Raw genomic sequence first — 22770 nt, forward strand, 5'->3', positions numbered from 1 at the left:
GCTTTTCCATATCTTTTCTTCTGCCATCATCCTAGCTTTATTTTCTTTATTTTCTATCTGAGCTGGGGTGGAGAGGCCGAGAAACACCGGCGCCCCAGCAGCCATGAGGTCTTTTCTGGCTGAATTCAAGTGGGTTGAGGCATCTGGCTTTCTAAACACATCCAGAAATTTCAGTGCAATTGCATTGCTCTATACGACAGAAGGACAGAGGGCAGGACCCTCCACCTACAATTGTAGGTGTAATTGTACACCTACAATTACTTGGTGTAATTCCTGTGGCAGAATTCCATCCATGATTTCGGGGTTCTTCCCGACTCTATGCTGTTCGTAACCTCAAAGCATGGCACAGCCCATTTTCACCCCTCTCGAGTCTTTTTTTCTGGAACCACATTCTTATTCTTTTGGAGGATTCTCCCCAGTTCCCCCCCTCACCCCCAAGCATCTCACTGGGGCTGCCCAGCATCACTGTCCCTCCTTCCAACAGATCAACACACAGCACAAGCCAGACCAATCACAGACCTTCCCTGAGGTTTTGAAATGAGAACCGAGACACCTTCTGGTAGCAGAACTGAGACGTGAGTCTGGCCCGTGCTCCCGTGTTTGCCTTCTACCATATGTAACAGAGGGAGCCTGCAGGAGGAGGTACTGGCCCCGTCCTCATAGAGGGGCTGTCAAGCAGAGATAATAGAGGGATCAAGGCACGGAAGAGGGAGGGGCGGGAGCTTCTAGTCTTCATTGTAGTCCGCCAGGTCCCCTGGATTTTCTTCCAGAATATTAGTTGGCCCTTTCTTAAATTCCATGACCTACACTAGGAATTCTCCCTACAAATGAGTTCCGAATTGGTTTTCAGTCACTTGCAACAACAAGAACTCTGAGCAGTAGAACCGGACTCCCCCTGCCCCACCCCCAGCCCTCAGTCTCCTGCTCTCTAGACTTCTCTGGCTTTCCATGCCTCAAAAGCCCCAAGTTCCTAAAACAGCCTATCCCCCTCCCAATCCCTCCCCCTCTCCCTGTCTTCAGGGCAATCTCTAATTCTGTGGCAGGTAGCAGCTCTGATTAGGCTCATATTTGTTCTTAAAGGGTTGCTGGTTAGGAGACACCTGGGTGGCTCAGTCGGTTATGCACCTGCCTTTGGCTCAGGTCATGATCCCAGGGTCCTGGGATGAAGCCCCATCTCAGGGGGTTCCCTGCTCAGCGGGAGTCTGCTTTTCCCTCTCCCTCTGGTCCTTCCCCTGCTTGTGCTCACTTTCTCCCTCTCCCAAATAAATAGATAAAATCTTAAAAACAAAAACAAAAACAAAAAAGGGTAGCTTGCTAGTTCTGAAGAATCCCCAGTTGGCCGAAGGTGCCAGGAGGGGGCTGCCTTACCTGTCTTTCCTCTGGACCTCATTTTGGGAAATATACCCAGAAATGGCTCTATTAGCTCTGGTCCCCCCTCCCACTCGCCCGGTCCTCCCCTGTGGCCGTGGCTTCCCTCAGAGACGGAACACAAGCTGGGGGAGTGGGCGAGGGAGAAGCAGGCTCCCTGCTGAACAGGGAGCCCGATGCAGGGCTCGATCCCAGGACCCTGGGATCATGACCAAAGCCGAAGGCAGAGGCTTAACCGACTGAGCCACCCAGGCACCCCTCTTTTTAACTTCTAACATTATTCCGTAATACCGCAATAGCAAGAGACGTCACTTGAAAAGAAGTGACAGATGGCATGGGTTAAAATGAGGGAATGTTTCTAATTAAAAGCCAATACACATAATGAAAAAATGGTACAAAACCATCCTAATCCTATAATGATATAAAGTGTACCCCTCCTGGTCTTGCTGGCTTTTCGGAATAAACCTGGCGTTACGGTTCAAGATGGACTTGCTTTTGCCCAGGACATGATCTGCAGCTTCCCAGATGAGCCAGGCACCGCGCTGGGCTCAGGGACCCTGCCCACCACTGCGGAGCAATCTTCTTTACACCCATTTGATTGATTGCACGAGAAACTGTAACTGCACGTTGTCAATTTCCTAGGAGAGACCTGTCCTTAAAATACCCTCTCGCGTTTCCTGCTAAAGGCCAAGCGTAAACTCCGTATCAAGTTATGAGTTTGACGTCCAATGCTGCTGAAACACAGACAGGACTTGGGCCCTTTCTTTGCAATCCGAACTTGCCACAGCAGCCAGCCGAATCCGAATGAGGTCTGACTGTGCTGAACCCCTTCCAAATGGCACTCCACTCTCTGACAAAACAGTATCCCCCTGCTGTTCTTTTCCCTGACAGGTATCTATTTTGAACTCCTTCTAGAGAATGCAGTGACAGTTCCCATCCTTGATCTTTTGGCTTCGTTCCCAGGGAGACTTCCTCATGCTATGTTTTATTCATGGTGCCTCCCAGGCTGGTTTCTTCATTGTGAAAATCGGTGGTGGGGGTAGAGACAATCAATGAACCTGAAATAAAACTGGACTGTCATAATAAAACCATCCCTTTGTGTGCTGAAAGCCTACAACCAGAGTCTGAGATTCTGGGGAAGGTCTGTGTTTTGAGAATTTTTCGGGCAAAGCATCCGCAGAGAAAAAAAAAATAGTTATTCATATTGTGTTGGAGTAGCAGAAGTAGGTCAGATAAACCAAAATAACCTTTGCTGGGAAACATGATAAGCTTCAGACATCTGAGAGCATGGAGAAAAAAGATGGTGTGATAGATAAAAACAGGAGGCTGGTAGATGTGTGAGTCTAAAAGCAGCGAGATGCAAGGAATACACATAGCAAACATTTATCCCACCCTCTCCCTGAGAAATGTCCTCACTGTTAACTCTGTCATTGTCTTTCCTTTAGTATCGATACATGGTTCTACTTCCCTGGTTAGGACTCTGTAGGAGAAAGTGTAATAGGCATCTTACACTGAAGCCCCCAAAACAAAGCCAGCGCCCAAGTACAAGAGAGGATAGAGACTGTAATACAGTATCACATCCACTCGGTGAGCGTACAGTAGGTATACCTTGAGAAATATGGTCCTCTCGTGCCGGGTGATGTTAACGCTGTGGGGTTGTCCGTTGGCCATGTTCCTATGATCTACATCAATGTTGTAGGGCTCCCTGGTGCCGCCCAGGTTGTACCGAATCTGCAAGCTTCCTATAGAAGGAAAAGAAAAGAAATTCTTGTCATTTCTTCGCTCCAGGTTTCACTGGATGCTCAGGCTTGCCCCCCGGATGCTCAGGCTTGCCCCCCTTGCTGTCTGCCAATACTCCGGCTGCTCTGAATTCTGGCTCGCTAATTCAATGGCATGCTGAACCAGAAGGGTTAAGAGCACTGGGCCCACAGGGGTTTACAGTCTACCAACAGTGAGCTACCCAAGACCATCATCTCCAAGCTGAAGTGGCAGATGATCCAAGCTGGGACTCTGGCCTGGGAAGGAGGAGAACCCATACAATGTAGGACTGTGGGGACGCCTGCAGACGGACAAAATGCCGTAGGAAATAAAAAATTTCCTACTGGATGTAGGGATGGTCTCACACCATCAGCAAAGTGTGACATTCGGCATATAAAAGAATCATGAGCATACAATATTAAAAATAAACATAATTTACAAAAGATAAATACATGGGAATTTGGGGAGGCTTCACTGAGACCAAGAAAATGAAGCGACAAATTTTATTCTAGGTTAGAGATTGCATCAGTCCGAATGCAAATCAAAGAAAGATGGGCTTCCTGGGCCCCTGAGTCCTCACTGCCCCTCCGTTCCAGCTGACTTGGCCTCAACAAATTATTCTGTTTTTCCTCTCCATCTTGCTTCTCCCCAGTAACGACAGAAAATATTCAGTAAGACTGATATAATATTCTAGATCCTGTTGTTAATTAATCTGCACAGCAAACATAACTTGTATTTCTTATTTATGATTTTTAAAGACATCAATTTTTTATCTCATTTTTAACTCAGATTACAATCTTCATATTAATAGTTTCGACATCCCATAGCTTAAAGACGAAGCCAGCAACCTAGCAAGAGTTTGACCCACTAAATCATCTCACAGGGTTTTTGTTGCCTCTTTCATTTTCTGTCTTGAGGGACAGAATGGATATCCTGATTAAAAAAAAAAAAAAATTTATTTATTTATTTGACACAGAGAGCACAAATAGGCAGAAAGGCAGGCGGCAGGCGGTGGGGTGGGGGCGGTGAGCAGGCTTCCACTGAGCAGAGACCTCGCTGCGTGACTTGATCCCAGGACCCCAAGACCATGACCTGAGCTGAAGGCAGAGGCTTAACCCACTGAGCCACCCAGGCGCCCCGGATATTCTGATTTTTAAGTTGTGAAATAAAACATGATAATTAAAACTTAGAAAGTAAACAGAAGAAAAAGAAAGAAAGAGAAAGAAAGAAAGAAAGAAAGAAAGAAAGAAAGAAAGAAAGAAACATCGGTCATCGGAAATCCCACCACCGAGAGATAACTACGCTAAATATTTGGCAGCGTCTTTTCCCAGAAATTGATCATGTCCATATGTATCCATATATACACAAATAAAAGCAACAGTTTCTAAACACTGCCCTCCCTTAGTGAGGAAGCAGTGTACATCAGTTCAATAATAATTTAACAGTATTTCCTAATTTTGCTTTCTGAGCAAATTTGACAAACCTTCCCTGTTTCTCTGAGTTTTACCTTAGTTTTTCATTTTTATTTGTTTATTTATAGCTTTCGGTCAAGCGCTGCTGATTTTCACCTCCTCGGTGTGTCTGAACTCTCTCCTTAATCTCCATCGAAGCACTGGCATCCCTTGGCACCCGGGGTGCCCTGGGTGGACCCTAGGGGAGCCCTCCTCCTGGCGGATGCAGCTCTGGCCGGAGCTGGCTTGTCTTGGCGCCTTGGTACTGACCACGTGTTTTCAGGGACTGGACCGCCACCACCTGAGCCTCACGTGCGTCCTCTTTGCCTGGACCACCTGATCCGAATCTGTTTCTCCTTAACAATGTCTCCTCTTGGCCTCATTTCATCGTTAGCTGAATCTCCCCTTTCTCTGCTCGTCTTCACTACCAAGCCCAGTCAAAGAGAGGTCTTACCGGCACTTAAACACATCATATGCGAAAAACAAACTCTTGACCTTTCCCCCCAAAACTATTCCATCTCAATTTTCCACATTTCGCTTAATGGCTACTTCAACCTTCAGGCTATTCCTGGCAAAAGCCTTGCCTCCCCTCTTCCTCCTACATTACACATACGATCTGTCAGCAGCTCTCTTTGGCTCTTTCAAATATACCCGGACACATGTCTTCTCATCCCCTCCATTTCTACCCCCAGACCTAGCCACCACCATCGTTTGCCTGGATTACTGGACTCCCCGCCATACTAACAAACCTCTTTGCTTCTGCCCTTCTCCCACATCCCTACCCCACCCCAGCCTCTGCCCCCACATACCCACACCCTTCTCAGAGGGCAGAACGATCCTCTGCTCAGAACCCTCCATGGCTTCCTATCTCAACCAGAGTAAAAATCATAGTCTGCCTAATAGCTCACCAGGCCCTATATGAGCTTGCCCTATTATCTCTGACATAATCTCTTATTCTCCTCCTTGCTAACTCCTCATCAGTCTTCTTTAGCCTCCTTGTTGTTTCCTCAGAAGCCAGCATGTTCCTGCCTCAGGACCTTTGCACTGGCTGGCTCTTCTGTCTAGGATGCTCAGTCCCCAGTATTCTGCATGGTGGACTTTTTACCCGCTTTAGATCTTTGCTTAAATATCTTCTCAGTGATTATTTCTGTGACTTCCTCATTAAAAGAAGAATTTACCCACTCTTTCCCCTTAGCCAGGTCCTCCCTTTTCTGCCTTATTTTTTCCCCATGAGAGTAGTAAATTTTGTTTATATTCTCTGTACTTTATTTCCAGTTTCTAGAATAATGCCTGATACTTAGTAGCTGCTGAATAAACATGTCTATTGAATGAATGAGTGACGGTCTCCCTGCTTCTGTGCTTTTTTTCTTGCAGAGAGATTTTTTCAAAATGCATAATTGATGATGCCACTGGGTCACTAGAAACTCTTCAAAGCCTTCTTCTGTTCATATGATGAACACATACATTCTTAATGTAATGTATGGTGCCTTGTCTGATTTGAGTTCTGCGTGTTATGTTATTTTAAATGATGCCATTTACTCTCTCACTTTTTACATTCAAGCTACCTTGGACTTATGTTATACCCTAGAAAATACAATTCTTCTTTCTACCCCAGGACCTTTGAATACCCTGCTCCCCTTTTCTGAGATGTCTCTTTCCCTACTCCTTGGTATTTTACCTTATTTTTTCCCTTTACCCTAATAGTATTAAAAACAATCTATTGTTTGGGACTGAACAGGAGGTGATTAAACGGTTGCATGGCTATGTGCAGAAGAACAAGTTGACTGTTGAGTTTTTATTCCCTCCTTCTCCTTCTTGTGCTTGGACTGCATATAATCACAGCCAGTTTTCTTTAATATACAGCTGTATTCATTCATCATTTATTTACTCATTTCTTCAGAAGATATTTATTCAGTGCTCATGAAAAGCACCGTTGAATCCAATTTTTCAAGGCCTGAACGTGGGCTGTCTGGCTGGCATCAGTGCGGAGTCCCTCTCTAAGACCCAGGACCATCTCCAAACCCTGTGTCTGGCCCTGGGGATACAAAGAAAAGAAAGACCAGGCCCCACCTTTGAGGACTAGAGGTCGGAGGAAATAATAATCATGCAAAAAACCAGACATTTTCTGCCCTATTTTCTTTGTCATTGTTCCCATTACGTTCCCCAGCTCATTAAAATCAGTATTAAGCTGTTTTCATTATTTTTTCTCTTTTCTGGCTTTCTTTCTTTGTAAATATGATTTAAAATTTCTGTTACTGCCTCACTTAATGGCAACTGCAATGATTTGCTTTGAGAAAACAGACGAGTTGGAACGTTAAATTTATATGTAGTGGATCTCCATAAACAGTAATGGCAATTTTCTTGAATAATAAAATTTAAATGATATATTTATTCCTTTCAAATAATAGTACCAGAGAACCACTAAATGGCGGTGGGAGAATATTAATATTTTCCATTAATATAAAATATTATTAAAATGGAAAAATACTTCACTTCCTGCATCTCACGTTCATCTCCCAAGTGAATTAAAGCGGTTATAAGGGACGGCTCTTTTATTGGCTACAGCAAATAATGGGCTTAACAGATTTATTCTCTCCTGGCCATCATCATTATCATCAGCAAACACTTACGGGGCACCTATCGTAGGCAGGAAATGTAGTGCTGGGGGCTTCTCATCTCCCTGGGAAGACAGCGAGTATTTATAACAAGGACAGACAACAGTACAGAAAATGCCAAACAAATGCCATGGAAAGTGAGCAGAATGGGAGTCTAAAGTAAGGAGAAGTCACTGAAAGGAGGGGAGACCGACCTGGCTCCGGAATGAAAGGCAGGTGTTAGCGCCCAGAGGCAGATGCAGCAAGTCCGGGTACCAGAGCACGGTGGTGGGCAGGGGCACGGTGTCACGTGAGCTTGGGGGAGAATGAGGAAGAGCAGGGCTGGGTGGCACTGAATACGTGGCAGGATGTGGATTAAATCTGTGGGCCGGGGCTGGTAGTAACGGCTGATGCTTACGTAGTGTCTGTGACACCTCCCTGGATGACAGACTGCACCCGTGCAGGGTCCTGCTTTCCCCTTACTGACTCGTGCCATTTTCACAATACCCCCACGAGGGAGGCGCTATTTCACACAAGGGAGCCCTGGGCACGGAAGGGCTAACTGCCCACGGTCACGGTCACACACCTTTGCACAAGGCAGAAGCAGATTCAAACCCAGACTTTCCGGTTCTACACTCGGAGCTCTCCCCTTGGGAGGCCTCACTCCGGAGCCACAGGCAGGATGTGGGGTTTGGGATGTCTTCTGCCCTTCCTGTGAGGAGGAGAGCCCTACTGGAGGCATGATGAGGGACACGGCTTAGTGGAGGCTGTGCTGGGTAAGAGCGAGCAGGGAGGGGCCAGAAGAAGGGAGAGGGTTGGGTGTGAGGTGCACTGCTGTTCCACGGATGGGCTAATGCTATTCTAGGAGCTGGGCGCCCCTCAGACCTCGGCAGACCCTCAGTGGGCTGGGCTGCTGGAGTCACCAGGTTGGGGGCCTCCTGAACACAAGTGGCCTTGTCCATTTACTCAAGTGCCGTTTCACATGTAATAACCTGTATGTGCCATGGCAGGAATGAAGCTGGAAGACATTTGTAAGGAGACCAGCAGTGGGGAAGGAAAGAGAGAGATACTCCTGAGGGACACAGTGTGACTAGACTTGGCAGCCCTTGTGTGCCTGGGTGGCCCCCCAAAGGGGAAGGGTGGCACATTTGTGAATGACAGCACACTTGGGAATTGGGGGTCTGGAGGGGGTAGCCCTGGCAGAAGCTGAGGTCTGGGGAGGGGCCCATCTTGGGGGAACCGTGATGGTGCTACGACTTTCGATATGTTAAGTATGAGGGATGCTGGGACATTTAGTGAAGACTTTCTGGTTTTTAATTTTTTTTCTGATATTTTGGCATAGAACTTATTGATATTTTTTTCCTGAATGAATTCTTCACATTTTTCTAATTTTAAAATGCTAATTAATAAAAAAAAATGCAGTCTTTGAAGTGTGAACAAAACCACATTTTCATCAGCTGTTTGAAGATGGCCTTGCAAAGTTCAAGAAACTGACTGGTCCTGCTTTCCAAACACGCTGGGAGTGTGCTTAGAGATCTCTGCCATATGGAGAGAGCAGAGGAGTCTCGGGGCCTGGAATCAGACACCTGAGCTTAGGAATCCTGGTTTCACCTTCACAAGCTCAGTGTGCAAGTCACTTAACTTCTCCGTACTCCCCAGTTTTATCATCTGTTGACAGGGAGTAAAGAATGCTATCTACCTCGTGGCTGTGTGGCTTGTAGGAATTCATGTGTGTGCAACACAGCCCACCTTCGGGCATCATTAAATGATAGCACCAATATGAACTGATTACTCAAAACCCTTGCACACGGTGAACGCCCCGAGACACCAGCATGAGTGCTCTTGGGGACGGGGGTAGCTTATGGGAAGGTGAGTTCCCGCTACAGCTGGGGACTGGGTTTGATGCGGCAGTGACTTAAGGAGTAGTAGTATCTTTTCTGATTACAACAGCGATGCTTGCTCATTGTGAGCATTTGAAATTTATAAAAGAATATTATTCAGGAGAAGCAAATCCACCATAAAGAACTACTTTGTGCTCATATTATCGCTTTCTGTTTTCCATCTTTATTTTTCACAGATCTAAGCCAATACTGGATAGTCAAGGCTCTATCTTGCCTTTTTTCTTCCTTTCTTCTTCTTCTTCTTCTTTTTTTTTTTTGGTTTAACATTGTAGTACATAATTTTTTTTTCTCCATACTTTTTTCTCCATTGCTCCACATTAAGTATTATTCTTAATGAATACATAGTATTCCTTAAAATGGTGACTCCCTCTTTAACTAACCATTTTACTATAGTTGAACTTTTGTAGGTCCTTCCTAATGCTTATTTTTATAAATAACACTAAGACGAACATTCTGATGCTGCCTCTTTGTCTGGTTTTTGGCTTATTTCTTTAGGAATAATTTCTGAAAAGGAAAATCTTAGGAAATACCCCCCGCCCCCAATCTTTTAAACCAACAATGAATTGACCAGAGAAACTGAAGAATTTACTATGTTTTCAAACTCAAGCTGGCCTGGATCTGTAATAATAATTTTTGCTCCCATGGAAGAGAATCCTGATCTTTACGAAGCTAAGACTTTGGAATACTCCGTGCAGAGCCAGGAGGTGTGGGCAATGAGACAAGCATCTCCATCTCCTCAGCCCATGTCATCGCTCTGGGAAATGAATGAGAGAGATTCTCTTCCTGATCAACCCACAATATTCTTATCTGCTCTGATGAGCAGAAAGCCTGACGTGGGGCTCGATCCCAGGACCCTGGGATCATGACGTGAGCCAAAGGCAGCTGCTTAACCAACGGAGCCACCCAGGCACCCCAAGAATTTTTAAGTGTCTCAGGATTCAGGTTTTCTGAGAAGAATGGCCCCTCGGTGTTGGGCATGCTCCTGTGTTCCAGAACTGCTCAGCCTTCTCTGAAAGGCCTTGAGCGCATTTGGCTATTCTCACAAGATGCCAGTTTTAGTCTCACTCTGACCCTCTTGGGCTCCATGCATATTTACAAATCAAGGTGGTAAATACACTTCTGCTTTAACCCAGCCTTATGCCAGGGATGTATTTTATGCATGTAACATTCTGAGAGGGTTTAGGAATGAAAACATCTCTGGTTTTCCATTTCTATGGAAAGCTACATATGTTCTGAAGGAACCTTCTGATACGTTATCATACATTAGGATACCTCATTGATTTATATTAAATTAATTTTACTACTTCAGAGCTCATCTCTATTTAGGACAGCAGTGCATGTCTTCACTTGACAGGAACAAAAAATCATCATCATACATACGGAACGACCTCATATTCATGTAATATGCTTCCCATAAAGAACCTGACATGGCTTAGCGACATCACTACTGTGACACTGACAAGCTGCCTTCCTGGCTCTCACATAGGGAAATGAGGTTCAAAGACATTGGATGACTCACTCAGCGTCCTGCAGAGAATAAAGGACAAGACCAGAGCAACCAGACTTTCTAGAACATTCTGTTCACCCAACATTAAATATTAGCAGAGGCTAGGCATGCTTGTCCTCACCGGCGGGTTTGATGAGCACTGCCAAGAAGTCTGTCGTGAAGGAGCTCACGTAGAGGAGAATGCAGGGCGCCTTGGAGGTACTGAAGCTGAAGCGGATCCCCTCGTGTGCCAGGTCGGCAGGGGTGCTCTGCTGATCAGGGGAGCTGTCTGACCTGACGCCCGATTCTTTGCCGCTGACCCCCGATGCCTGGAAGTTATACCGTAGCCACATCCCCTCTTCAAAAAATGCGCCAACATCTGTTGAAACAAGACAGGTGGAGGAAATTGACAAATGAGGGGGAAACTGGGTGCTGATACTGACCACGCTTCAAGCTTGCTGTTCACGGAAGGCAGGCCCTGCCTCCAGGACGGGATCGGATGAGGCTACTGTCCACAGAGTCGGGCCTGATTTCATCAACAGGGACCAACTATCCCCCTCAACCCCCAAAAGGAAGTAGCATGTAATAGAGCACGCAGATCTGTAAATTTAAAAAAGATATATATATATATTAATAAAAATGAAGAAACTGAATCATACCAGAAAGAATTTTCATGTATAGGGCTTAGGCCAAATGACTGATTTAGGTTGAAGAAACACCCTGAAAAGGCAATGGTTTAACATGAACACCAATTTAAGGAGCTTACGGGCTTCCTCTTTGAGACTGGAGGAGTTCTGGATGTTTGCCCAGGAGAGCCCTCAACCAGTCCCTGAGGAGGTCCCAGGAAGCTTAAAATCGTAAGTCGTGAAGTTTGAGAGAACTGGGCTCAAATATGACCATTAATTAATTACTGTGTGGCTTTATGGGAAGTTACTTAACCAACTGCTTTAGGCCTCAGTATTTTATAGGTGAATGGGAGACAATAAAAGATCATGTGAAATGATCAACACAAAGTAAATCGTATCTATTATTATTATTAAATCACAAGGACAGTCACTAACCCTTCATTGGTCTCTGTCAATGGCCTAATCATTGCTAATTGATTCCTTTTTATTTTTAAGAGTGAGTTTATTTTTGAGAGAGGAGAGAGAACATGCATGCGCACACATGAGTGGTGGGAGGGTGGAGGGCTGAGCAGGGAGTCCAATTCAGGGCTCAATCCTAGGACCTTGGGATCATGACCTGAGCTGTAGGCAGACGCTTAACGACTGAGCCACCTGGACACCCGCCCCCCCTTTTTTCAAAGATTTTATTTATTTACTTTTGAGAGAGAGAAGCAGCGAGCACATCAGTGGGTGGAGGGGCAGAGGGAGAAGCAGACTCTACTAAGCAGGGAGCCCAATTCGGGGCTCTACCCCAGGACCCCAGGATCATGACCTGAGCTGAAGGCAGCCGTCCAGCGGACTGAGCCCTCCAGCGCCCCGCTAACAGGCTCCTCCGCTGATTCTCCCATTGCGTGCTCCTCAGAGTTCCCAAATCATTTCCTACGTCAGGACGAAAGGCTGAGATTCCTAACAAGCTTTGTTTGGTCTCCCAGTTACGGTTCCCCTGTCCTCTTTGGTGCTCTTCTGGAAGGAGTTCTCAAACTTCACTGCCTGTAAAACCCACCAGAGTGGGCACAGCATAGTGAATCAGGGAGTCAGGCACCGGTGGGTGGATCTGGGCTGTGTTAACCCGCTAACCGACCTGCTAACCTATTAACCAGCCGGCAGTGTGTGAGTCTTACAGAATTCAGAACTATCTTGCTCAAACGCTGACAGTGCCCCTGATGGGAAGCCCAGGATTGAACAATACGCAGCCCACACGGGTCACTGACCGACTCACTGGGATGTCAGACGTATATAATACGGTCGCTGCCACCTTGGGGTCGTCCTGTCCAGCCGTGGGCATGGGAGAGGACACATCCACAATCTGAAATCCTTCTGGTGAGTGTCATGGAGGCTTACGCAGCAGGTCATGTGATAAGAACCCCGTCTTAGTGCCTGGAGGGTCCTGATTTGGCTTTCCCAGGCTTTCAGCAAACACCTGCCAAGTCCCCTCGGGACGCCAGGCACTCCGCTGGGCCCTGAAGTTACCATCGCTGCTCCCAGGAAGCCCTTGATCTAGGGGATTCAGATCACCAGGCATCACCGGAAGTACTTTGGTGGGTGCAGGACCACATAATACAGGGGCTCTGGAACATGAAGGGTACCGGCCAAGGAAGTCTGGGGGGAAAAGGCATGGAACCTGGGACCCAAAGAGCCAGAGGCAGTAGCTTTGTAAAGGCGGAAGGGAAGGCCAGCTTGGGAGTTGAGAGAGAAGCACGTGACAACACTTGGAGCTGGGACAGTGTGACCAGAGGCATGAAGCCTTGGCATGCAGTCTTCTTACAACATCAGTTATATGGGCAAGACTCTTGAGTGCCCGACTACACTTGAGGTTGGGCGTCGGGGAAACAGTACCTAAAAAGAGGTGATCCCTGCCCTCAGCTGCTCAGAGCCTGGTGGGACAGACGGACATATTCTGTGACGTTCTCTGAGCGGCTGTGACGGATGGTAGGGGCTGCGCCGGGGGCAATCAAAGAGAGCAGACAGGGCCGGTCACCTGCCGCGGACACCCCTTTGCCACAGAGAGGTTCTCCGGGAGGATGAGGGGGTCACTATCTGAGAAACTGTTTGGGCCATGCAGGGGATAAGAGATGGACCTGGTGCCTGGAGAGAGGGCTCCAGATCAAGGCCAGAGTTCACACAGCCAGAGGCAGACAGAAAGGGACAAGGTAGAGGACAAGATAGGGCACTTGAAACTCAAGATCGAGGCACGAAGCTCCTGTGTGGAGGGCGGGATTCTGGGCTGCTGAGGTCGAGGAAGCAGGGAAAGCTGCAGGTGCCGGGCACCGAGCTACAGATGCCCGTATCGCCAGCCGGAACCTGGGCTTCCCTGAGCCAGACTCTCCCCAGTCACCGCCCTTCCAGAACGTGGGCCCGCCCGAGTCCCCGATGACACTTCTCTGTCAGAATGCTGGTCCCCAGGCCTAGCTCCAGAATTTGGCTCCGAGGGTCTGACTCAGAGGGTCTCGAGAATCAGCACGCGTAACCGACTCCCCAGAGGATGCTTGTGCCCACAGGAGACCGAGACCCCAGGAGCCAACGCCGGGGCAGGGGAGCGCCGCTGGCGGGGCAGGGAGCCAAGTGGGCCCGTCAGGCTGAGACAGGATGCCTCGTTCAACCCTAGGGGTGACCCTCCTTCTAGGGCAGATCGTTAAGAGAAATTCAGAAAGCGAAGGATTTTAGATAAACTGAACAATATGCCACAGAGAATACTTGTGGTGTATTTCAGAGTCATCGTTAAAAAGCTTTATGGATTCATGTCGGTTTTGGAGGAAGGAAAATACCGCGCTTAACAGTGTTATTCTGCAACCGCGTCATAAACCAACTGTTAAACCAGGGCCTGGGAGTGCTGCGAACCGTCTCAGTTTCCAAGTGGCAGATTTATAGCCGTCATTTCACTGCTTCAGATGGTTTTAAGGAAATGCCAAATCAGGGTGTGGAATATCACTTAGGAAAGGAACCCTCCATCCTCCCTGAAGGAAAAACTAAAAGAACACTAATTTAACTCGCCCCAAACAACGTCCTTTCCCTCATCAGATGATCAAAAATGAGTGATGGAGAATGCTTAATGTACTGAGCATTTTATACCAAGGTTTTATACTAAGACGAGATAGCTTAAGTTTTAGGATATTCATTTTTTTTGGATAGAAAAAAATGATAAATTTGGAGTCTCATTATTCTAAGATGTATTACAAAAGAGATCTGTGGAATTAGATCATGTTTCCCGAAATTTCGACCTACAGTCCGAAATCTGTAGGTTCAGGATTGTAAGTTTGCCAGGAACCTTGAGGCAGGCAAGCAACCTCGTAATCATTTCTTGATTCTTGAAATGGACCTCTGATTGATGAAAAGAAGTCTGCCAATATTTGAAATAAAACCCACAAACTGCCCGTCCCAGAATAATACCACAAAGATATTCTTCTCCTCGTCTGACCAAATCCCCGATGTTTAACGTGGAAAGGCAAGCAGCTGGTACTCACCCCGTTACTAAATTGCCCCTCATCTTTTCTTCCTCACGCTCAATAATTCCATTTCTTTTTGCCTTTTTTGCTTAGGCTATATCTTGCAACCTATATTTTAAAAATCATCCTGAGTCTTTTAATTCTCTCACTTCCCCACAAGGACCCAGAATTGAAAGCTCCTAGCCCACAAATGGGCTCTTTTCCAAAAGTTTAAAGTCAGTAACTTGCAAACTTGGAAGTATTTCCCCATCAAAACAACGCTTTAAGTGATCGGTAATTTACCACGAGAGTCCACAAAAGCTGAACAATAATTCTGGACGGGTCGCGAAAGAGAACTGAAGAATGCCATTGTGTACTAGTCATTAAAACAGAAACAGCGACAAGAGAAGTTAAGGTTGATTCTGAACATGAGAATTCCAGGGAACTCCGCTCCCACAAGTCTTGCATCTAGCTGACGCCGCGGCATGCCGGGGAATCTGGAGTAGCTGATTCTCCTAAGAATCTTAAGTAAGCAAAGAGTGTTCGCCTGTTCCCCTGGTGTAAATGCTCCTACCACGGCTGAATTCAAGCTGCCAACACATCACTAATACGGAGTTGAGAGGACAAGTTCACGGGTGATCTCCCAGCCAGTGTGAACTGCCTCCAGCACGTGAGCTCACTCGGTCACTGAGCCGGTCCTTCAAGCAAACCACATGCACTGACCGCAAGCGGGCGGCTCAAACAACGGGAGTCTATTTCACTGTTCTGGAGTCTCTAAGTCTAACATGGACATCTCAGCTGATTCTTTTTCTGGTGCGGGCTCTCCTGCTGGCTTGCAGTCAGACGTGCTCTTGCTCTGTGCTCCCATGGCAGAGAGAGAGCGAGCAAGAGAGAGGGAGGGAGGGAGAGAGAGAGAGAGAGAACTAGATCTCTGGTCTCTTCCTCCCCTTAGAAGGGCGCTAATCCCCGCATGGGCGTCCCACCCTCATGACCTCATCTAAACCGAGGTACCTCCAAAAGCCCCATGTCTAAATACTGTCCCATTGGGGGTTACGGCTTCCGCACAGGAATCTGGGGGGACTGACACATTCAGCCCGTACTAAAGGCTACTTGCCTTTTCTCTTCTGCTGTAAAGAAACGCTTTAGTATTTGCTGATTCCTTCCTGCCTTCCACACCTCTCTTCTATCTTGTCCCAGGACCCTGGACCCTGAAAGCTCTGTCCTTTATGAGAAGTTCTATAAAACCCAGGAAGAACTCCTGGGGAGCAGGCACCGTACTACAAGGAAACATGGACCTGGGCCCCAACCTCAGGGTCATTCAAGCTTTTCCACGGTTGAATTCCATTGTCCAGAATGGCCATTCTCACGGGCTGCTTTTTAATGAATCATCTAACTAAAGAGTTAAACAAATGTCATGACGCTCTGCTCCTAGACCCCTTGGCCACCCCGCTCGGTGTATATCCTGATTCTGCCTTAGGCCCGGCTCCTTCTGGGGTAATCTGCAAGGCCTAACTCTGCTTTAACTCGTTTCCTCTTGTATTCCCAAGGTCCCGCTTTCCTGAAATACAACTAGTTTCTCTCCTGGCTTTCCACTGGCAAAATCTGCTTTTTCTCCCCAAGTGTGCTGCTTTGAATTTCCCTCCTGAATTTTTTATTCTGTTTGTTTCATGTTTTCTTCCATGGACTCTGATCGTTTTGGACTAACAACATTGGGCCTGGATGAGTTAATGTTCACCTTTACTGCATGGTTTCCCACCTTTACTAGTGCTGTTTCCCCAGGTGGATACGTATCTTTTGTAACCACTTTCCCCACATTCTCTCTAAAGGCCAGGTTACTTGCAGGTCAGTTTCTATGTAATAAGCTTCAAGTGTCTGAATCTGCACCAGGGTGAGAAAATCCCGGAGAAAATTCTCTGAAGTCTGAGTGGCGTGTGCCGACCATGAGCTACAAGGGTAGAGCATGTGACTTGAAACATGTGAAGAAGCTACAAGATCTAGGACTTGACCGTGTCGGAGCCAGGGGGCCTCCTTGCTTGGGAGTTTAAGTGCCAATAGCACCGAACAACTTTGCTTGAGTCCCAAGTGGGAAGATAGTTTGCATCCAGAATTTCCTGGGACGTGCTCCTGAAATTGTGTTAATAAGCATTACTGGAAAAAAAAATGGTGGTCAACAGGTTAGAACACTCTAGAAAGAGTAAGTGAGGGAAGGACTCCGTCCCAGTAAGCTCCGTCTGACACACGGAGTCAGGGAGGAATGTGTGTACGTGGAGGGCAGGAATATAAAGGCGGGTTTAGTCCTGGCTTTGCCACCAACCAGCTCTGTGGCCCGGGGCCAGCAGGTTATTTAATTGCTGTAGCCTTTAAATCATTCCCATGTTACAGAAATCCTCCCTGAATGTACATCCTCCTCCTAACAACCAGTCATTTCTGTACGTTCTTTTTTTTTTTAAGATTTTTCTTATTTATTAGAGAGGGCATGCAAGAGAGAGCATGGGCGGCGGGGAGGGGTAGAGGGAGAGGGAGAAGCAGATTCCCTGCGGAGCAGGGAGCCCCACTCGGGGCTCGGTCCTAGGCAGCTGCTTAACCGACTGAGCCCCCCAGGTGCCCCCTGATTTGCAGTTTTAAACGATCATTCTGGCTGAATGGATTGGTATGAGAGGAAACCGTTAAACCTAAATTTCATCCTTAAATGTAAATTTCATCCTTTTTCTTAAAATCTGGAATATCACCAGGTGTGTGTGTAGGGGCCTGGTCACTAGGTACATTTCAGGGAATCTGTAAATCTCCTGAAACTTTGGGTGAAAGCGCCTATGCATTTTTCTGGGGCGGGGGAGGGTTAGTAGTATAAATCAGATTTCATGACTTCACCCTCAAAAGTTTAAGGAAAAATAAGAAAAACTAATTCACTCGGAAATGATGCACCGAGATGCTGGGTGAGCGGAGGCGCTGGGCCACATGCGGCCTCCACTTCCCCGGTGGGGTCGTCACCCTCGTGATCCGGACCCGCTCCCTCCTCGGCCGCCCCGCCGGGTCCCTGCGTCCTCTGCCCTGTGGTCTGGCCAGACTGGTCTGGTCTGGGGGACCTGCTCATGGCCCTGCCAGTTCCTTCCCTGCCGGCTCTCCGGCCCTTCCCAGCCGCTGTCAGGCCACCTCCGTCCCCCAGCTCCTCCTCAAGCGCCCTCACGGCTCTTTGCTCTGACTTTAGTCTGACAAGCGCAACCCTGTTTGCTTTTAATTTAGTAAACATTTCTTGGAACCTCACGGAATGCCAGGCCCGTGCTGATAACAAAAGCAAACACGAGGAGGACTCTTCCCTAGAGAAGAACCGCAGCCTTAGGACACACTCGGCGTGAGACCCGGAGCCAGGAGGGGGAGGTGGCGGGAGAGGAGCACGATCGGCTCGTTCTGTGGGGAAGTCTGGGCTTCTTCGCGACGAAGGTGACAGTGAAGACGTATTTGCAAGAAACGCAGGGCGGGCAAGGTCCTCGCAGCATGAAGGAGCGTGTGCTGTTCTGGAAATGACGTCAGAGCTTTGCAATCTCGACTGTGCTTTAAAAAAAAAAAAAAAAATACCTAAGGCAAACTCTCAGAAAATTGGATTTAACCGGTCAGGGGAAAGGCCAGCCTGTCCGCATATTTCGCTGTTTTCTCAGATTCCTGCCATGGGCAGCGGGGGCGGGGTACTTCTGCCGTAGGTCGGGGGGTATGACTTGGTGTGAAACGTGAGCTGATGTGTGGCCATGACCTGCCACGGATTAGAAGGCAGGACGGGGGCTCTGGAGGGTCTTGAATTGCTTCTTCTTCTTCTTCTTCTTTTTTTAAATTTTATTTATGTATTTGACAGAGAGAGAGAGATCACAAGTAGGCAGAGAGATAGGCAGAAAGAGAGGAGGAGAAGCAGGCTCCCCACTGAGCAGCGAGCCTGATGCGGGGCTCGATCCCAGGACCCTGGGATCATGACCGGAGCTGAAGACAGCAGCTTAACCCACTGAGCCACCCAGGCGCCCCAAATCGCTTCTTTTTAAACATTTTAAGAGAACAATATACTCAAATCATTTCAGATTTGCAGGAAAGGTGCAAGATTAGTACCAAGAGCCGTAACCCCCATACCCAGCGTTATAAAATGCATTTAGTATAATACAGCCCAAAGAATGGGATGATTTGCAACTTAACAGATGGTCTTCATTTTGACTGCTTTGTCTTCTTTTTATTGGCGTAGCAAGCTAGAACCTTGCTTGGACAAGCCTGGTCACTTGCTTGAGTGGCATCAGCGGATCAAGTCCCCCGGCGACCTCGGTCTCATTTCTCCTCCTCTCTGCTAACTCCCCAGTCTGCTCTGGAGCTGCTGCTTTTAGGAATCACATTATTTGCTTAATTAGTTATTTGTAAAATTATCTAAGTACATAATTTATGCCTTTTTCAAACACTAGGCGGTTTCTACTCATTCTGTTGATAAGTAGCAAGTTGCTTCTTTTTTGATCTTCACTTAGCACTAAACATCCCAGATTTTCTCGCTGGCTCAGCTGAGGCGATGAGCCATGTAGAATTCTGGACTGTAAGGGCTCTTGAGGTCAAGTGCTGCTTTTCATTCACTGTGATAGTCCCAAGGTCTAGTCGAGAGAGGCACTCACAGAAAGTTTGTTGATTGAGTGAGTGCACTTTACACCATAAGGAAATGAGCTTCTCCTGAGTTCCTGCGATGTGTCAGTCATAATATGCAATTTTCATATGTTATCTTACTTAATAAATTATTCAACAGCAACACTTTTGACATAGATGTTATCATTCCCATTTTACAGATAAGGTAACTGAGGCTTAGGGGAATAATTTGCCCAAGGTCATCCTACTAATCAGGAAGGGACAAATACAGATTTTCTGGACTTCAGAAAATGCTCTCTCCTCTCTCCCAGCCACGCTTAAGCAAGTTTCAGCCGTTTTCATAGAATTCCACAACCCATCTGTTCGCCAGTTTCTTCTTTGGGAACTTTAAAAGGAAATTAGTTATCAAGTAACCACTGATTGTTCACTACTCACAAGCATAAAGACAGAACTGACTCCTTAAGGGACAAAATTCTATTTTTTCCACCAGTGCAGAGGTCAATTGAAAAGAACAACCAGAACACCCCAAAATGCCCAATTACTTATGATGAACTTTCGTTATATTAAAGTGGTTTTTATTTTGAGTAACAACAACAACAACAAAACTAGTTTGGCAGTGATCACCAACCTGTTTTTTTTTTTTTTTTTTTTGCACCGGTCATCACTTGTTGCTGTGAGAACTAGACTTAAACATTCATTCTTTTGTGAAACAAATTCAAAATTTGCAAAGGCTTAAACTATATTTGGTAGCTTACACATGAGTAGAACGAAGGCCAAGAGTTCCTTGAGGGCAAACACTGTGTTTTATTGATTTTGTGTCTCCAGAGTCCAGCACATTTCCTGCAGCTTACTAGGTATTTTAAAGCACACTCACTGAATGAATGAATGAAGTTTATCATGGTATTATGGACCAGTCTGGGCATCTTCATATTTTTTCAGAGTGAGGACCCCCAACCACCTCCCCTGAGAGAAAACAGGAGACAGGCTAGTTAATATATTTCTCTTACCATCTATACCTTTTTGAGGATAGTTTCTTCAAAGAAGATAAAACATGGGGTAAAAAGCAAAGACTCATCTCAAAGAAACCAAGGAATAATTAGCTATCACTATGGTTTAGAAAAAATAAGCCCAGGATTATGAATTACCCAGAGTTCCTGAAAATGAGATTGTCATAAAAAAAAAAAAAGTTACAATACTTTGTCTGCCTTTTGGTGGAAGAAGGAGAAAGGAGAAAGAAGTACAAATGAGAGGAGGAGGAAGGAAAGAAAAGTCGAAGAATGAATTGGGGATGCTCGTTCACTGAACTACTACACATGGCCTTGAATGACTGGACACGGCTCCTGCATCACCATGAGGACCTTCTCGAAATCTTCCCATCTATGCTTGTAATCTGTCAGGGGAAATTAACCTCGTGGGGGCATTTGCTGGGTCTGCTTTTCCTTCTACTATAGTGAAAACATGTTCGAGGGAGGAATAAGGTTGTTACAAAATCGACAACTAAAATTTTGTTTTAATAGTTTTCCCCTCTATTAGAAAACTTCCCTCCTCTGTAGATTCTTGGAGCATGCCCCTTCTTTTTGCACATCTGTGGGAAAAGAACAGATTTATTCACTGTTGCATGCAACAAATTTCTTCTTTTTTTTAAATTTTTTTTTTAAAGATTTTATTTATTTATTTGACAGAGAGAGATCACAAGTAGACAGAGAGGCAGGCAGAGAGAGAGAGAGAGGGAAGCAGGCTCCCTGCTGAGCAGAGAGCCCGATGCGGGACTCGATCCCAGGACCCTGAGATCACAACCCGAGCCGAAGGCAGCGGCTCAACCCACTGAGCCACCCAGGCGCCCGCAACAAATTTATTCTTATAGGCAATAAATAAAAAATACTTGCATGACACTTTCTATATAGTTCTATAGCTCTCTCTCTCTATATATATATACACATAAAATCAACCCCAAAGTGGTTTTCCAAACAGGGAGTGTATGTATATACGTGTGTGCACGTGTGTGTGTTTTCTGCAAGCCTGCCTATAAATAAATGTGCATGCATTTCCCCCCAGAAAACATGTATGTGTACATACACACACACACACACACACACACACAGCACACACTTTCTAAAGCACCAAAGAATGGTTCTCCAGAAAGCATGTGCTGCCCAGTGACATGCTGAGACCCAGTCTGCCTGAGTGCTTGCTTATGACCTGTTTTTGACACATGAGGAACTGCAAAGGCAACCACAGGCAGCAGGATAGAGGCCAAGACAGGGAAGGACTCACAGCAGGTGAATTTCTGTGACGGCTCAAGGTCAAGGATTCTCTACAAGACTCTGTGTAACATCTAGCAACTTGGCCAATTGTTCAAAGAAAGAGTTTGAGGACACAGTCTCTGGTATTTAAATCTTCGGTCTTAGGTCTGGTGTAGACTAGATGACTGTGCCTCAAAAAGTGAGAATGTCCCTGCCCCAACTTACTCATGTGCTTTTTCTGCTTGTCACATTCTCCTCCAGAAACAGAGCTCAAGAGCCACAAACATTACTGTTTTAAACTGTTACGTTTCCCTCTCTATTGTTATCTCTTTTGTTCCATAGTTTGGGGAAGGCATAAAGTTCTCATGTTTCAATAGTCCCAAGTATAATGGATGCCTACAGATATGACCCTTTTCTGATGGTGCCTCTGGGTTTAGAAATCACGATGACCACCGATGGTGTTTCCAAATGCATGCTGCCTGCCCATTCCTGATTTCATTCTAATTGGAAATGGCCTGCTGGAGGAGAGAAGGGAGACTTAACTGCATGAGAAACCCATTCAGCTTAACTGGTTGCCTCCTGAAAATTAGAGAAACCAATCGTGTGAGTCTTTCCATGTCAATGAAAAAAGGAAATCTTTGAAGACAAACTGTTTTAATGAATTCAGCCACAAGGTTAAAAAAAAAAAAAAAAGTGTTGTACTTGGCAGGTGGGAGAAATGGCGTACAAATTAAACTTCCGAGGCAGATGAGCATTAATAGATAATGGTTCTGGGATCACAAGGCAGAAAGACATAAACAGTGAGATAAAGCAAACCCTCATAAGCACGACAGTTTAAGTGAGTACTAGGTGCTTCAAGACCTTGGGCCGTCTCTTTCTTGCTGTCTTGGCGAAGAACCGTGTGCCTTTCTCTTTAGTCGTGATATTTAGTGAAAGCTCATGGCAACCACAGTCTGATCACCAAAAAATACACTTTCCAAATGACATTCACTTCGTACTTGTTTTTATTCTGATGTTTGAGTGTCATTCGGACATTTTGAGAACAGAGGGTCAGGGTGAAGGGATCTCCGGAGTGGTTAGGAAGATGATGGGTTTCTGTACCTCAGTTGATGCGGGAATTGGGGTATCACTGCTTACACAGAATCACATCCCCTGGGTCCAGGGTGCCTCCCCACTTTCTCTAAAGCTCAGTGCCAATTATAACAGGGTTTACCACCCACAGAGTTAGATCTATGTTATTTAGCTTTAAAATGTCTTGAGGGACACGTAATTGAGATTTTATA

The 22770-nt window shown here is 46.2% G+C and overlaps 1 protein-coding gene across 1 annotated transcript in view; it reads right to left on the reverse strand.

The window, feature by feature from the left end:
• Nucleotides 1-22770, reverse strand: part of CNTNAP2 (contactin associated protein 2) — a 1944007-nt gene that overhangs the window by 137958 nt on the left and 1783279 nt on the right. Inside the window, exons 19-20 of the mRNA XM_032304549.1 lie at nucleotides 10701-10937; nucleotides 2977-3110 (exon numbers count right to left, since the gene is read on the reverse strand). Of these exons, the coding sequence (XP_032160440.1) occupies nucleotides 2977-3110; nucleotides 10701-10937 (371 nt within the window). The remainder of the gene's footprint in view (nucleotides 1-2976; nucleotides 3111-10700; nucleotides 10938-22770) is intronic.

Source organism: Mustela erminea, chromosome 11, assembly GCF_009829155.1.
Source record: "Mustela erminea isolate mMusErm1 chromosome 11, mMusErm1.Pri, whole genome shotgun sequence".
Lineage (NCBI taxonomy): Eukaryota > Metazoa > Chordata > Mammalia > Carnivora > Mustelidae > Mustela > Mustela erminea.